We start from the raw sequence: 14,214 nt of genomic DNA on the forward strand, positions 1-14,214 counted from the left end.
AACAAGGAGCGGAGGCCCGAGGGTGCCTGAACTATGCTGGAACAATAGAGCTCCGCCATGTAAGAGGAACAAGACCTGAAAAAGCTAGCGCAGGGCCCAAAACTACTTGTTGGGCTCTTGGCCCTTGTCCGCGGTGGGCTCCTCGGATCCCTTGTCGCTGCCCTCTTAGGGTGCTATAAAATTGAATTTTACGTTTAGTCTATAAGGCTGAGAAGTGAGGAGGGAGGATGTATAGATGTACATACCATTCTATCCGAGGTCCATGACCTCCTCCTCTACGGCCCCCTGATCTTCCACAGTGTCATCTATTTTATTCACTCGTCAATAAACACACAAAAAGAGCGAATTGCAACAGGGTGCATAGGCATAAGCAGATGACAGCCGCATGCACCTCGCTTCCATTGGAAGCTGGCGATAAGGCCATGGAGACAGACCGGCAGGGTCTATGCACGGGAGAGTAACAGACAGGTATTGATCTACATCCCGGACTTCTTCTTGTTGCCTCCGTTTCTGGAGCTCTCTGATGTTGCCAGGCAAACATGGCAAAGCCAGCGAACTCGTAATCTGGGGTTGCCGAGGAAGCGTGGCAGTGCCAGCGGTGTCAGGATCTACGAAGTTGCTGGGCAAACATGGCAGAGCCATCGGAGTTAGATCCATGTAGTGGCAGCCTGGAACGCATCGCAAGAAAGTCAGTGAGCAAGGCCCGAGGGAAATAATAGGCCAACCACATCGATCACATACCAACTAAGTATCCTACCAGGAAACTCTCGCGGTTGGCCTTTTTATCACCGGCGTTGCCGGGTCTGTCGGTGGGCTTTTTATTCTTACCTTTGTCAATGTGGCCAGGTTGGGGGGGGGGGGTGAAGGGGTGGTCCACCGCAAGAAGAGGTGGCGGTGACGTCGGGAGGCATTTTGGAATGTGTTCTAAAAACTCGGCTTGTGACGAAGCCATGAGCGGGCAGAGGTTCATCCCCTGATTCCTAGTTTTTGCTAGAGGTAGCATTGCCACACTGGAAAATCCCGTGCAGATTGCTCGACTGAGCTGGGAACTTCGACTTTTGAGCACGCGGGGCCATTGCGGAGTATATACTCTGTCCTTTGATTGAATTGCGTTGGCAACCTGATAAGACTTATGAGGGAGGAGAGGGTATATGGGAGAGAGAGGAGAGGGAAAAGGGGAAATGGGAAATGAGGGGCGCAAATTGACTGCAAATGGGCTAAGAATGACTACCCAGGAATTTATAGTAAGCGCGTGATATTGTTAAGCTAAATAAAGCAGGTGTCGAATGGTAAATGGATACGCCGGCAAGGTGCCATAAGGTGAAGAAGTTGATGATTGAAGAAAGGGAAAGAATAGGATGATGAAGATAGCTAACTAGAGCTTATAATCTGATACTGTGAGCGCCAAGTACATGGCGAATGTGAGATTGGAATGGTGGTCTGAAACTGTAGCCAGGACTATGCCTCGGGGTATCATCGGTATTAGTATACATCCTGCTACTACCTATCGTGCAGATATCATTCGCCTACATTGGTCCGCAATCTTGTCCTCGAATTAGCTTGCAAATTTTCAATCTCTGGGGTGAATGACAATGTTGTGTGCCGGACCTTGAATCATACTCTTAGCAACCACTAAGAATTTGATTCCACACTGCTAGCGGAAAGACTATGTACTCTACCACATTTCACAAAGCATAACTTCAATATCATTCAACAACTTACATGCCCACTCTGCTCTATTGATTGATATCTTGAGTAGTGTAGCCAGTAGTGTAGCTAGTAGAATAGCTAGTAGGTATGATAACAGCTTGCCAGATATCAAGATCACTCGCGCTCAGCTCAGCCTCCAATTTCCAAGAAAGTAGAAGAGGAATTGTTCTAAGGTGCGCTGTGGAGTCCTGCATAAACCCCGTACCCGAATGGCCGTCTGTGGATGAACCGCATGGGAGAACTCGCGCGGATGGCACAATAAACAGCTTGACTCTGACTGATTGAGAGAGTATTCGGGCCGTGCTACCACAACACCTTCACATTGACAAGATTATAAGGCTTCTGTACAATAGAGCTACATTAAAAAGCCCTTAGTAGGCAGGTAGTCACTCCCCTTCTGCACTAGGAACAACGTCGTGCTCGTGATCCAATCATCCAAGACATTTGGGAACTTGTGTCCGGAGGCCACGGAGTACTAGCGAGTAAGATGTTAAGAGTAGAGGGCCGAGCACTGCCTAAACAGCCCAAATTTGGTTTTTAGGATTCACCGCTTGCGTCTCCTTCTTCGAAGTAATTTCCATAGTTCAATTTGTTATATTAACCCCCCGATGAGAGTTTCTATAGGTCTACGGCGGGTTAGTTATTTATATGGAAGAATAGTCAGCGCTCAGCGACATCGCCAACGCCGTCGGCCGTACCCGGATGGGATCTATCTCAGCTACATGAATCATAGGTCACATAGAAACCGCGAGCCTTCTATGGCCTTTCGAATGTGAACAGCAAGGGCATCGCCCTCACTATTCGCTCCGTGTTCATCATCGACCCTGCCAAGAAGATCCGCCTGATCATGGCCTACCCCGCCTCCACTGGCCGTAACACAGCAGAGGTTCTCTGGGTTATCGACTCATCGACTCTCCCCAGGGGGGTGATAAGAAAGGTGTAACCACCCCGATCAATTAGCTAGTATTATCCCGTGTCTTAGCTCCTCTTAATCTCTTCTGCCTGCTCCGTCTGCCGGCGTGTTGCCCTTAAGGTTGTATAGTGATTTCGATGATCTATGTATCTAATAACCACTTAAGTGGAGTGGATCTCAGTTAATTTAATTCAATTAGATCCTTATCTTACACATTGCTTCAGGCAAATAATTACAAATTGTCCAAACGTGTCACCGAGGGCTGTCATATACTACGGACGCTCCACGCCGTACTGCTCTTCCAAAGAAGTTCTCAGGAGATATACATATGTAGATCTAGAACTACTATAATAGACAGTCGGAGAATATGCCAGTATATTGGAAAGAGAAGAAACTATCTGAGGATCTACGACTAAATAATCTGAAAGCAACAAATAGAGGTCACATGACTTCTTAACAAGTTCCTACAAAAGCGCATAATTGAAAGGGATAGCATGAGTAGGTTTCATTAATCTCGGGTGGAAATTCTGTCTCAAGTCTTATAGAACCTGTTGTATCTTTCTAGCATCACATCATAAGACCCCGCTTACTCATCCTTAAGAGTGGTGAAGCGAAGGTAACTATAAGATATTAGTATCCTCTGTTTCAAAAGGCAGTTGGACATGGAAACTCACGGCTTCACTTCACGAATCTCGCCGAACTTCTTCTTAGCATCCTCGGTGCTGACTGTTGGTGGCACAATAACGTCGTCGCCCACCTTCGATGGAGTTAGTAAGATACTTCGCATAGTTTCAGGGCCTGGGTTGCTGAGGATAGGGAATCATACCAGCCAATTGATCGGGGTGGTTACACCTCTCTTATCAGCCGTCTGGAGAGAGTCGACAACCCGGAGAACCTCTGCTGTGTTACGGCCAGTGGAGGCGGGGTAGGCCATGATCAGGCGGATCTTCTTGGCAGGGTCGATGATAAACACGGAGCGAATAGTGAAGGCAATGCCCTTACTGTCGACGTTGGTCAAATCTTGTTCGTCTATCATCTGATAGAGGAAAGCGACTTTGCGGTCGGCATCGGCGATGATTGGGAATTTGACTTGAGTCGAGCCGACTTCGTTGATGTCCTTGATCCACTCGTCGTGGGAACCGAGGTCGTTGGCACTCTGGAGAGGCGAGCATATTAGCTAAGCCTCAAGAGTTGTCAATCTCAGAAACTCACCAATCCGATCAACTTGACACCACGCTGGGTGAACTCGGGCTCGAGCTTGGCGAAGGCGCCGAGCTCAGTGGTACAGCTATTAAGTGTCAGTAAAGGCTTCATATAAGAGGCTGGAAACAACTGACACTGGTGTAAAATCCGCAGGGTGTGAGAAGAGAATGGTCCACTTGTCGCCAATGAACTCGTGGAAGTCGATCTCGCCCTGGGTAGTCAGAGCCTTGAAGTTGGGGGCAGTAGAGCCCAGACGGAGGCTAACAGACGGTCAGTATTGCGTAGAACCTCGAAGAGAGAGTTGTGAGCTTACATAGGAGCTTGGTCAGCCATTGTGAATAGATAGGTAGGTGGAGAGGTATATTGTAGATGAGAAAAACAGAGGAAAAGGAGAACAAGTTGGCGGGATACAAGGTTAATAAGATGATGATTGGAACCGTGGAATCCCCTCCGGCTTTCGCATAGATCCAGCCCATATCCATGTTGTGACCCCACTTAACCTCATCTGGATGGTCCCTACCCCACCTAGCATGCATTATTGATGGCGTGATCATTGTCTCCGCCCGGCAGAACATATATTATTGGCGAGTCTACAACAGCACACAATGTGGGCTGTTTAGCGTGTGTGATGCAATATCAACTGTCGATGAGCATTTCGGGTTCCTTGGGTTTCTTTTTACCCCTCAACCTTACCCCTCAACCTTATGTTAGAATGAACCTACCTACCGAAATGAGCCTAGTGCAAGTTTAAAACGAACGAGTGTCCGATTCCTATCTAGGAGCTCAACTTCAGTTGCAGGAATTTCATGGCCCTCAAGCTTGACAGTCTACCAATGTTAGTATGGTTCAGTCTTCGAACCAAGACCTCACCTTAGCAAGTCGCGGAGGTTCGTTGAATCCAGACATGGTGAAATACGCATAAGAGGAGCTGAGGCCAGAGTTCCAATTATGGGAAGTGGGAGATGACCTTGGGCGAACACCACTCATGAGAGCGACCGAAAACTCGAAAGAGACGGTAGTGAGGCAATTACTGGAGCATAACAGCAGCCTTGTTCACCATCGTGATGTTTTCGGTAGAAGCCCACTGCTTTATGCAGCTGAGAATGGCAATTCTACTATTGTGGAATTGTTTTAAGGAGCCAAAATTGAGAAGAGTGTCTTTCCCCACATAATCTCCAAAGAAATTGACGAAGTGGTAGCAACTGTATCATCAATGCCTCTGGCTGCGCTGACTCAAATTGGAGGTGAATGTCTTTCATGGGCGGCAAAGAATGGACATGCGAGGGTGTTGTCGAAACGTTACTGAGAAAGGGAGACGACGCTTACCTTCTCGCGGAACATGGCCACAAGGGATTGGAAAGCGCAATTACAAGCGGCCATGACGGTCTAGTTGAGATACTTTTGGATAGAGGGCTTGGTTTAACGGGCTTAGAAAGCCACGACCGAGCGACGTTGCTGCTTGCCATTGCCATCGGGAATGAGGCCACTGTAAGGCATTTGCTGAACCATAACGTTCCTCTGAGCCTGGATTGCAGTGAGCCTGATTTGGGCGAGGGACCAATCCCTCAGTTACAGACCACCATACAGATAAAGACTGCCCCGCTTCTGTGGGCAGTTTTCAAGGGCAATGGGAATGTTGTCAAAGTGCTTCTAGGGCATGCAGAGAGCCGGAAAATTGCAGTTCGCAACGTGGAGGTCGCCCTGTCATTAGCCATCCTCAAAAATTACCCCCAGATTGTGGAAATCCTCCTGGATTGTCAACACACGCACAAATATGACGATCTTTTGTTGCAGGAAGCAATGGAGCATCAACACAAAGATGTCCTCCGCGTCCTTCTAGCCAGATACTCTGGGCCAGGGTACACTCCAAAGCAAGGAGCATCTCATTTGGTTTTCCGAGCTGCACCATATGGGTTCGTCGAAGCTGTGGATTTCTTGATAAGCAAAGGGATTGATCCTAATTGCGGTCTCAAATCTGTGATTGCCCTGTCGGAATTCGAGGAATTCCCAAGCACGAGAAGTCTCTTGCATCAGTATCAGGACAATTGGCCGTGTAAGTCAGTCCGGTATTTGTATCAACAAAAAGGTGATACCCCGTTGTTAGCTGCTGCTGCAAATGGCCATGCCTCCGTTGTCGCTCTTCTCTTGGAAAAAGGGGCACTCCCCGAGAAAAAGCCCTTCCCCGAGAAACAGGCCTACCCAGAGTTGACAAGCAGATCACGATGGACCGACTTCGGGAAGCGATCAAAGCGACCGGCGAATGTCAAGTCACCATTAGATGCGCGATCGAAGGTAGACATGGGCAGGTGATCCGGCTTCTCTTGAAAATGGGTTGCGAATGGAGCCCAAAGGCAGACCTCGGCACTCTACTTGTCGGTGCTTCTTTCGACGGCAACGCCGAAATGGTTAATGTGCTCCTAGAACAGGGTGTCAATCCGAATACCCGCAATGAAGGGGGGATCACTCCCCTGATATGGTCAACTGTGGCGAAGCACAAGGAGATTGTGAAGTCCCTTTTGGTGGCGGGCGCAGACCCTAATTTCATAGGTACAGACCCGAAAGGCTTTCGAAGGCGACCTGAACAGTTCAGTCCATTATATTTTGCGACCTTTTTCGGGAGGCGGTCAGCTAAACTGATTGAATTGGAGATACTGAAGGATCTGCTGGATGCTGGTGCCAACGTCAATTCCAAAGATGGTGTCGGTCGAACTCCGTTATCATGGGCGGCGGAAAGGCGTTCCAAATCAGTCTTACAGATTCTACTGGACGCAGGGTCAGAAATCGATTCCGTTGATCGATGCAATCGCACGCCGCTGTTCTATGCGACTATTAATAACAATGTAGGAGCTGTCAAAGTCCTCCTCGAGCGCGGGAGCATTGGTACAACTGTTCAAACCTCTGCGGGACGTAACCCGCTGGATGTGGTCCGTGAACTGAAGTTTTCTGAGATTGAACAACTCTTGTTAAAGGGCCTTGAGTCGCGGAACAACCCTACAAATACAAATACTGCTCCTGGGTGTGCAGACTTAAGCGACGACGAAAAAGGTGAACCGACTCCGAGTATTGATGATAAGAATTGCACTGTTTGTGACTGTCAAATATCACTTTTAGAATGCTATTTCAGGTGTCCAATCTGCCACATTGGACCGAGATTTACGATCTGTCGTGAATGCCATGGGTTTGGTGAGTCCTGCCATGATAAGCTACACTACCTTGAAAGGGGATACACAAAAGTTCAGCTGACTTTACACCAGTCGAGACTGTGAAACGGTGGTAGGATAGGAAGATCAAAAATTCAAGTTATATATCTGGTGTAACAAAGCACATGTTCAAGTTCCAAGATACTACTAGCACTAGTACTATTAATCCTCGCCCACTGACACATTAGCAGGTACTATTACTAGTAGTAACTTGAATTACTAATAATATTCTCCGTCATACAATCTTGCAACCTCAGAAGCTGAACTAATACTCGTTAAATTGATACCACGATGCAAGAACGGCATGTGGGGAGAACTCAGAGTTCGCTACCAGAAGATGGAAGGAATGGAATGTCTCAGCACACTTGTAATTGAGTTTTATGGGTTCTCAGCGAAAGCTCAATTGGTAGATCGGCACAAATATGTCTTGAAGAAAGTGGATCCAAGTTACATGGTCGGCCTAAACCGCGTCGCTCTGTGGGGAAATGCAAGACATATATGGAATTCCTTGTTTCTAAAATCTAATGTTTCAGGTAGGAGGAATTTTTTGTATTTAAAAGATAGCGCATTTCCAACTGTCTAGATTCACATTACAATTTAAAGAAACTCTTTTTCCAAATCGAAGGACATCATAAAAATGCACTTGGGCCTTTACGTACTAGGGGTTGGCCTGCTGTCTGCCATCTGCCCCGTCAATGCCGAAGCTTCTTTCAACTCTTCCTTGTCTCAATGGTTATACACCAGTAACATCGACGAGGAAGCTCTTGCCCTCTTGGAGCATCCAGAAATCCAAGGTATCCAGAGCCTTTACACCTGGAAGTCTCTCGAGCCGCAGAGAGACCAATACGATTTCTCTGCCATTGAGAACGATTTGAACCGTGCACGGTCTAAGGGTAAACAACTCTGGGTCCAGATCCAGGACCGCACTTTCAGCATCGAAAACAACCCTGTGCCGAGATACCTTCATAAACCAATCTACAACAACGGCAGCGTGCCTCAGTGTGATGGAGATGACTGCGACAGCGACTTTGTCGCAGGCGGTTGGGCTACGGCGCAATGGAATTCTCATGTCCGTGAAAGGTTCCAGAGTTTGTTAAAGGCTCTTGCAGTCAAGTTCGATGGAAAAGTTTATGGCTTCAATCTCCCAGAGACCGCAATCGAAGTTCAGTCCAATAACAATGCCACCGGCTATACTTGTCAAGCCTACTTCGAGGGTACTCTGGATAATGCCCGCTATGCAGCCCAGGTATTCCGTCGCTCCTACGCCGTCCAGTACGTCAACTTCTGGCCTTGCGGCTGGGCAAACGAGAATAACTACATCTCCGACTCGTTCCAGTTCTTTGCGGACCACGGTGTGGGTGTGGGTGGACCAGACAATATCCCCTTTAAGCAAACCATGGAGAATAACGCCTACCCGTTCATGTCTAAATATCGGAATAAGGTCCCTATCAATGTGGTTGCAGTGCAGGAACCTGATTTGGCGGCAATCAACCCAAACACCAGCAAGCCTTTCACAAAGGCCGAATTCACCTCGTTTGCCGAAAAGCAGCTGGGCTCGAAGATTTTGTTTTGGGCCTTGTCCAGTCCTTGGCTCCATCAGTAACGGGTCAAGAAAGCATATTGGCTGCATGTCAATATTAATGTTTAGATGGTTCGGTTGGACCAGCCTGTCTACTGCTGAACATTGTATTAAAGGCTACTATGGATTGTCAGGTGAAGCCCCGGGTGTTGTTGCTTTACAATGTATTATAATTACTAGAACCGTCGAAAGAATTAATTTTCGGCATTCGTGTTGATGTAATAAGCTACCCATAGCTTTGCAAAGGCCAGTTGGTCTACCTGTCTTCGGCAGTGGTCGCCTACGCACCATTCAGCGGATCGGGATAGCCGGCCACTTCATCACACCGCCAATATGCATTGTAGATAGTACAGTTGATTTTTGAAGCACTAGAGAATTTAACCGAAAACGAAGCATAAAACTGCCGAGGTTAGAAGCGCTCTGCGACCACCTGCTCGAAAAGCTCGGTCACGCAGTTTGTGAGTGTACAACATACGAAGTGCAGAAAGCTTTGGCAACGCCAATCATTCCACCGGATTGGATATAATACAGGCCCTCTCAAAGCTAAGTGGTTCGGCTTTAACAGGTATAAGGGAGCTGTAACGCAACCAGCTGCGCATAAATGTGTACTGGCGCACGTTTTGGCGAGGTGTTGAGCGCAAAATATTGCATCCGTTGTTCTTGGCAATTATTCAAAAAGTTGCACTTGGAGGGTCTATCACCGCATGTAACTAAGCGCATCTATGTGAATGTTAGTCGATGGTGCGTGAAACTCGTTCAACGCTTCTGCCCGGCGAGGTGCCCATCGCTTTCAACAGATTGTCAACCCGCACGAAGAGCGAATGCTCTAGTACTGTATGGGGTATTGGATCTTTTTGAATCTTGGAAGAGGGAGTGTCTTTTTCTGAGTTGGGAGCTCAACTGGCCGTGGAAGCGAACCATGCATCATCACCGAGCACCAGTGAGCGACTATCACCAAACCTGCTTAATTTCACCACCATCTCTTTTCATCAAGACCAATTGGTATAAGCTCAAAAGACGGGCGTAGATAACCGCGCCTTAAAAATGGGCATTGATCGCGGCCCCCAGCCGTTGAGGCGACTCGACCCCGGCCGGATGCTTACGGTAGCTGTAATGCACAGTGGGTTATTCAAGATCTTAACGAATCAGAAGCATCGCGGCTGCCTTATACTAGTTACTAGTAGTTAGTATGTACAGTAGGAAGGGTGGCACAGAAAATGGAATATTAAGAATCCGAATGGGTGGGGCAGGTGAAAAATGAGTGAGAGCTGCCACTTTAGCGTCGCGCGACCGGGCGGGAATGAGAAGGGCGAGTGCGCTATAGATCACCATGGGGCGGAAAATCACCCCCGGGGCCTGTGGAACCCACGAGATAGGCGTCATGCCTGGATAGCCGACGTCACGGCCCTCCTGGCCCCAGGGGGCCGAATTGCGTGGGGCAGGGGGATTTGAAAGGTGGAGCAGAGTGAATCATTTACCATAGAACCAGCATTGACGACACCGCCCCATAAGCCATATATTAATCTCGTGAGTTGTCAATTGCCCGGTGTTCCACCACCACCTATCACCTCCGCATTTGAAAAGCCAACCATGGGTTGTTGTGTGAGCATAGAGGACCCTCAAGAGAGGTTACTCCAAGACTATCAGCAAACAGTCACGCCGGGTTCGTCACCCAGCGACCGTAAATCAACTCGCGGCACATCGAAGCTGACAGTTTGTCCCTAGAAATCGCTCTTCACAACTTACACAATTACCTTGTCGAGCATAACGCTCAGGACAATGCATATCAAGCGATATTTGACGCATCTAGCGTGCAAGACTCGCCCCAGGGGCAGCCATGTGAGAGACACCTGCTCACCATAATGTGATTGTTACGAAAATATAATTAACAAGATTATGATTCAGATTGGACAAAAGAAAGCTTTCGAAATCACATCACAGCCAACTTGCCAGGAACCAGTATTTCCGACACAGCCGTCAGTCTTCTGTGGTCATGCTTCTGCTTTTACGCCTGGCACCCCTTCCCACACCATGATGACGCCTATACCGGAAAACTAGAACGGCGTGCATTCGAACGTGCGTTTATATTGCTTGCCTATAAAGGTACAGAAAATCTGGGTACTATCACCACCGGCATGGCCCGTTCAAAAGTTCACTGGGCGTATGTGGGAAATGGAAGGCCCTGTACATGCAGACACAACGCCGACCGGATCTTGCGAAGTATCAGTCAATTAAGTACGGACGCTCCCGAGTCCAATCAAAATTCTCATATGTCTCTTTCCTTTCCAAAGGACGACATGATGGATGTTGTAGCCACGACTCAGCCCAATCATGGCAAGGGAATTCCAGGCTCTGATGAATTAGCGGCGCCAGCACAGCGCCTTCTGAAAGATAAAAGAGCAAACTATCACTCTCGGTTACATATTGACCACCTCACTACTCTGTTGAGGATGTTAACCAGGGTCAGACTCTATGAACCAACGTGGGGTCGGCCAAATTTGCACTACGGCACTCTTGAAGAACCGAGACCCCAGCAAGACGAGCTGGTGAATATACTCACCAAGCAATCCCAGATTTCGGAAGGCTTCTTAGTACCGGATTCTGTTTCTCGAGTCTTTGATATTTTGGTAAGATTGCCCCCAATCGAAATGATAGTGTGGAAGGCTAACCCACATTTCTGGTTTCAGCCAAATATGGAGCTACATTTCCATCAACTATGGGCAATCATCTTCCAGCCTCCCGTCCCCGAGACGAGTCCGTTATTATTAGGGGAAAATTCATTGCCAGATTCCACAATAAGTGATATTCTCCGTGCAGTGTCGCTATTCGTGCCTCCAGGAACGCAGTTCCACGGCAAGCCTGAGTTCCATCGAAAACTCAGGCCCATCTCATTCGAAACAACATACAAATCGTCAACACAAGAGTCAATTCCTAACTTGGATTTGACTCATCTTATGAAGGGCCTTGGTGATAGAGGTAGCGAGCATCGACCTCATCTTGTTCTTTTCCTCGGGGACCAAACTCAGAGACAGGGTCACGTTCCGGATGTTATAGGTGCTCTTTGTGCCGCAACCCCGAAGGAAGAGAGTGGCCAACAACAAGATATTTCGGAGAAAACTGGGAATTCCAGACCTAGCCACCCGCAGGTCGGGCCTCCACAGCTTCTGTTCCAGCTTCAACCGAATCTCAGAATATTCCGGTTGAAAGAAGCAAATACCGCCTCTCACTCTTCATCAAACGGAACGACAAAAGGTCATGTCCATGATATGGCCGGTAAATCCTGGATTGGCGATTCCAAGGCATCAGGAATCGGCTTAGAAATTGATCCGACCACAAGCCAAATGATGTTCGTACTGAATCAGGTCAACCAGGATCGAAACATATACAATGACGTGCTCCAGATCGACAAGAATAGCGAGATCTCGGGTGAGAAATTGAGTGAAAATATTAGGGAAGGTTTTAGGGGCTCTGAGGTTGTCGTCTATAGAGTTGACGGTGGTGATGAGTTTGACCCCTGGCTGGCGAATAAAGATGGTGTAATCAGAAGGATTTAAATTAAAACATATAGCTGGAAAATGTTTGATACTTGGTGAACTTTTGCGTATACTGGAGTACCTGGTATTCTCACCCGGACTGACCACTGGCAGTTTATTTCCACTCTACCTGTTCAACGCGAAATTATATGTTCATATGATCCATGCTGCCTTCAAGTTCCAAAGTTATCACTCAACCAGGACTATACCTTGTCGAATCTATATACCCTTTATATTTTTAGTAGTTCTGCCTTTCTACCGCGTACACTATTGTGGGGCGCACGGGTACGACGAAGATCAAGACAAGACGAATATCAGGCAACGTGTAGTGGCATTCAACGAAAGTAATCAACATGAGGAGGAGGAAGAAGAAGAAGAAGAAGAGGAAAGAGGACAAAGCAACTAGATACAGATAAATGGTGCCTAGGCGGATGGATGCCTAGGGCGTAAGGCAACCAAGGTGATTAGTCACAACTATTGTGATATGCAATTGGAGATTACGGGTGAATGCTCGTTAGAAAGCAAACTGAACTAGCTAAATACTAAAGTATTATCTCTCATAGGGAGATTAAACAAACTTGGAAGATTTATTCCTAGAGTTATCATTCAGAGTAGCAGAAACTGGGGTGACAATTGTATGATACTGCCTGAGTGGCTCTCTGATTGAGCCATTTCAGGTTTATCCTTTGATTTCATTGTACAGATAGCCCTTAAAATTCCTGCAGTTGTTAACATATTCTCGATAATTACCTCCCTTTTTCAAGACGCCTTGGTATTCTCCATTCATCTCTTCCACGACCTTCTGTGCACGTTCTTCAATCCAATCGGGGTCCTCAGCTTTGTTGCTGATGCGACCGAGGTACTTCCACTCAATACTCTCGTTATCATAAGCAGACAGATCAACTTCTCCGTGAAATCCAATGTCTTTAGTGAAATAAATCTGCTTAGTCTCTCTGCTGTATTGGAGATCCCACGTGTGGAGGAGGGTCCAATCAAGTTTGTGATGGAAGATCACCTCTTCCACGTTACCATTGCGGTCTCTCCTATGTTCCAACATCCCAGTTGAACGGGTGAAGCCTGTGAAGATCACATAATGTCTGGGCCATTTGACACTGAAATCCTTTCCAAGAATCGGAATTGTGAATGATTTTTCGGTGTAGGACACTTGATTAATAGAAACGTCAGTCCCATTTGATTTATGGTGGGGATTAGGAAGCGGATAGGAAAGCAGGAAAAGGGACGTACCTGCAGCGAAAGCAACACCCGCACCGAGGCGATCTGCTGTCCACTTATGGTTTTTGTACGCAGGCGTCTTTTTGATCAATAGCTTATAGGCGTCCGTCTCTTCTCTGATAGTCTGGGTAGGGATCTCGACTCGCTTAATCTTCGTAGCTGACCCATCTGTCGTTTTAGAAGCAGCATATAAGGGATCCCCATTATCTAACACCGTGATAACGGGAAACGCTTCTGGAAAGTAGGATACGGTGGAGGGTTGAAATGTCCCTGGGCCATCAATACCTAGTAGCGCCCATCCGCCATTGGCGTCTCCTGTGTTTTTCTCTTCAAGTTTAGGGCAGAACTAAAGTATATACCATTAGGATACGATAAGCAGAACGGGACTTTGAAGACACTTACCCAACATTCAGGGCCACCAACAATGGGGACTGGTGTCGCATGACCATCTGGTCCAATAGTGGAAGTATGAGCGTTTTCAAAAACGCCCGGCACAAAATGAGGCGTAACAGAGACCGAGATCGGATCAGCTTGCCCAGTGCTTTCGAGTGAGGAAGACACAGGAGATCCCGAAATCCCGGATACCAGGGCTAATGATGCTAGCCACAGACCATTCAGGTGGGTCAAATAAGATATAGGACGCATTTTCCACCACCTCGTAGATAAAGAAAGCAAATTCCTTGCGCAGAGGTAGAAGAGATCGATAATTTGGCCAGGACTCAAGATTTCAAGGAGTATATAGAGCACTAAAAACTTTCCTAGTTTTTAAATATCTCATAGAAAGGCGTGACTTAGTCCTGATCCCCAAGAGGACAATATTAGATTGACCACGTCCCGCCGAAG

At 47.4% G+C, this 14,214-nt stretch overlaps 6 protein-coding genes across 6 annotated transcripts; 4 read left to right on the forward strand and 2 right to left on the reverse strand.

Moving 5' to 3' along the window:
* Positions 1–3,209: 3,209 nt before the first annotated feature.
* N7471_004725 (peroxiredoxin) lies at positions 3,210–4,159 on the reverse strand (the record flags this gene model as incomplete). The annotated part of the gene is made up of 6 exons (XM_057277444.1): positions 3,210–3,243; positions 3,298–3,380; positions 3,450–3,779; positions 3,836–3,911; positions 3,961–4,086; positions 4,140–4,159. 6 exons carry the CDS (start codon positions 4,157–4,159, stop codon positions 3,210–3,212), a joined length of 669 nt encoding a protein of 222 aa, XP_057137054.1.
* Positions 4,160–5,083: 924 nt separating this feature from the next.
* N7471_004726 (ankyrin repeat domain-containing protein) lies at positions 5,084–6,136 on the forward strand (the record flags this gene model as incomplete). The annotated part of the gene is made up of 1 exon (XM_057277445.1): positions 5,084–6,136. One exon carries the CDS (start codon positions 5,084–5,086, stop codon positions 6,134–6,136), a length of 1,053 nt encoding a protein of 350 aa, XP_057137055.1.
* Positions 6,137–6,153: 17 nt separating this feature from the next.
* N7471_004727 (ankyrin repeat domain-containing protein) lies at positions 6,154–7,092 on the forward strand (the record flags this gene model as incomplete). Its single annotated transcript, XM_057277446.1, has 3 exons — positions 6,154–6,886; positions 6,951–7,009; positions 7,081–7,092. 3 exons carry the CDS (start codon positions 6,154–6,156, stop codon positions 7,090–7,092), a joined length of 804 nt encoding a protein of 267 aa, XP_057137056.1.
* A 571-nt stretch (positions 7,093–7,663) lies between these two features.
* Positions 7,664–8,629, forward strand: N7471_004728 (uncharacterized protein; the record flags this gene model as incomplete). Its single annotated transcript, XM_057277447.1, has 1 exon — positions 7,664–8,629. One exon carries the CDS (start codon positions 7,664–7,666, stop codon positions 8,627–8,629), a length of 966 nt encoding a protein of 321 aa, XP_057137057.1.
* A 2,246-nt stretch (positions 8,630–10,875) lies between these two features.
* N7471_004729 (uncharacterized protein) lies at positions 10,876–12,159 on the forward strand (the record flags this gene model as incomplete). The annotated part of the gene is made up of 3 exons (XM_057277448.1): positions 10,876–11,232; positions 11,293–11,359; positions 11,423–12,159. The coding sequence occupies 3 exons, from the start codon at positions 10,876–10,878 to the stop codon at positions 12,157–12,159; spliced, it is 1,161 nt and encodes a 386-aa protein (XP_057137058.1).
* Positions 12,160–12,817: 658 nt separating this feature from the next.
* N7471_004730 (uncharacterized protein) lies at positions 12,818–14,016 on the reverse strand (the record flags this gene model as incomplete). Its single annotated transcript, XM_057277449.1, has 3 exons — positions 12,818–13,302; positions 13,384–13,717; positions 13,774–14,016. 3 exons carry the CDS (start codon positions 14,014–14,016, stop codon positions 12,818–12,820), a joined length of 1,062 nt encoding a protein of 353 aa, XP_057137059.1.
* Positions 14,017–14,214: the final 198 nt, after the last annotated feature.

The sequence above is a fragment of the Penicillium samsonianum genome (assembly GCF_028829775.1).
Source record: "Penicillium samsonianum strain IBT 33392 chromosome Unknown utg000003l_segment0_segment0, whole genome shotgun sequence".
NCBI classification, from domain to species: domain Eukaryota; kingdom Fungi; phylum Ascomycota; class Eurotiomycetes; order Eurotiales; family Aspergillaceae; genus Penicillium; species Penicillium samsonianum.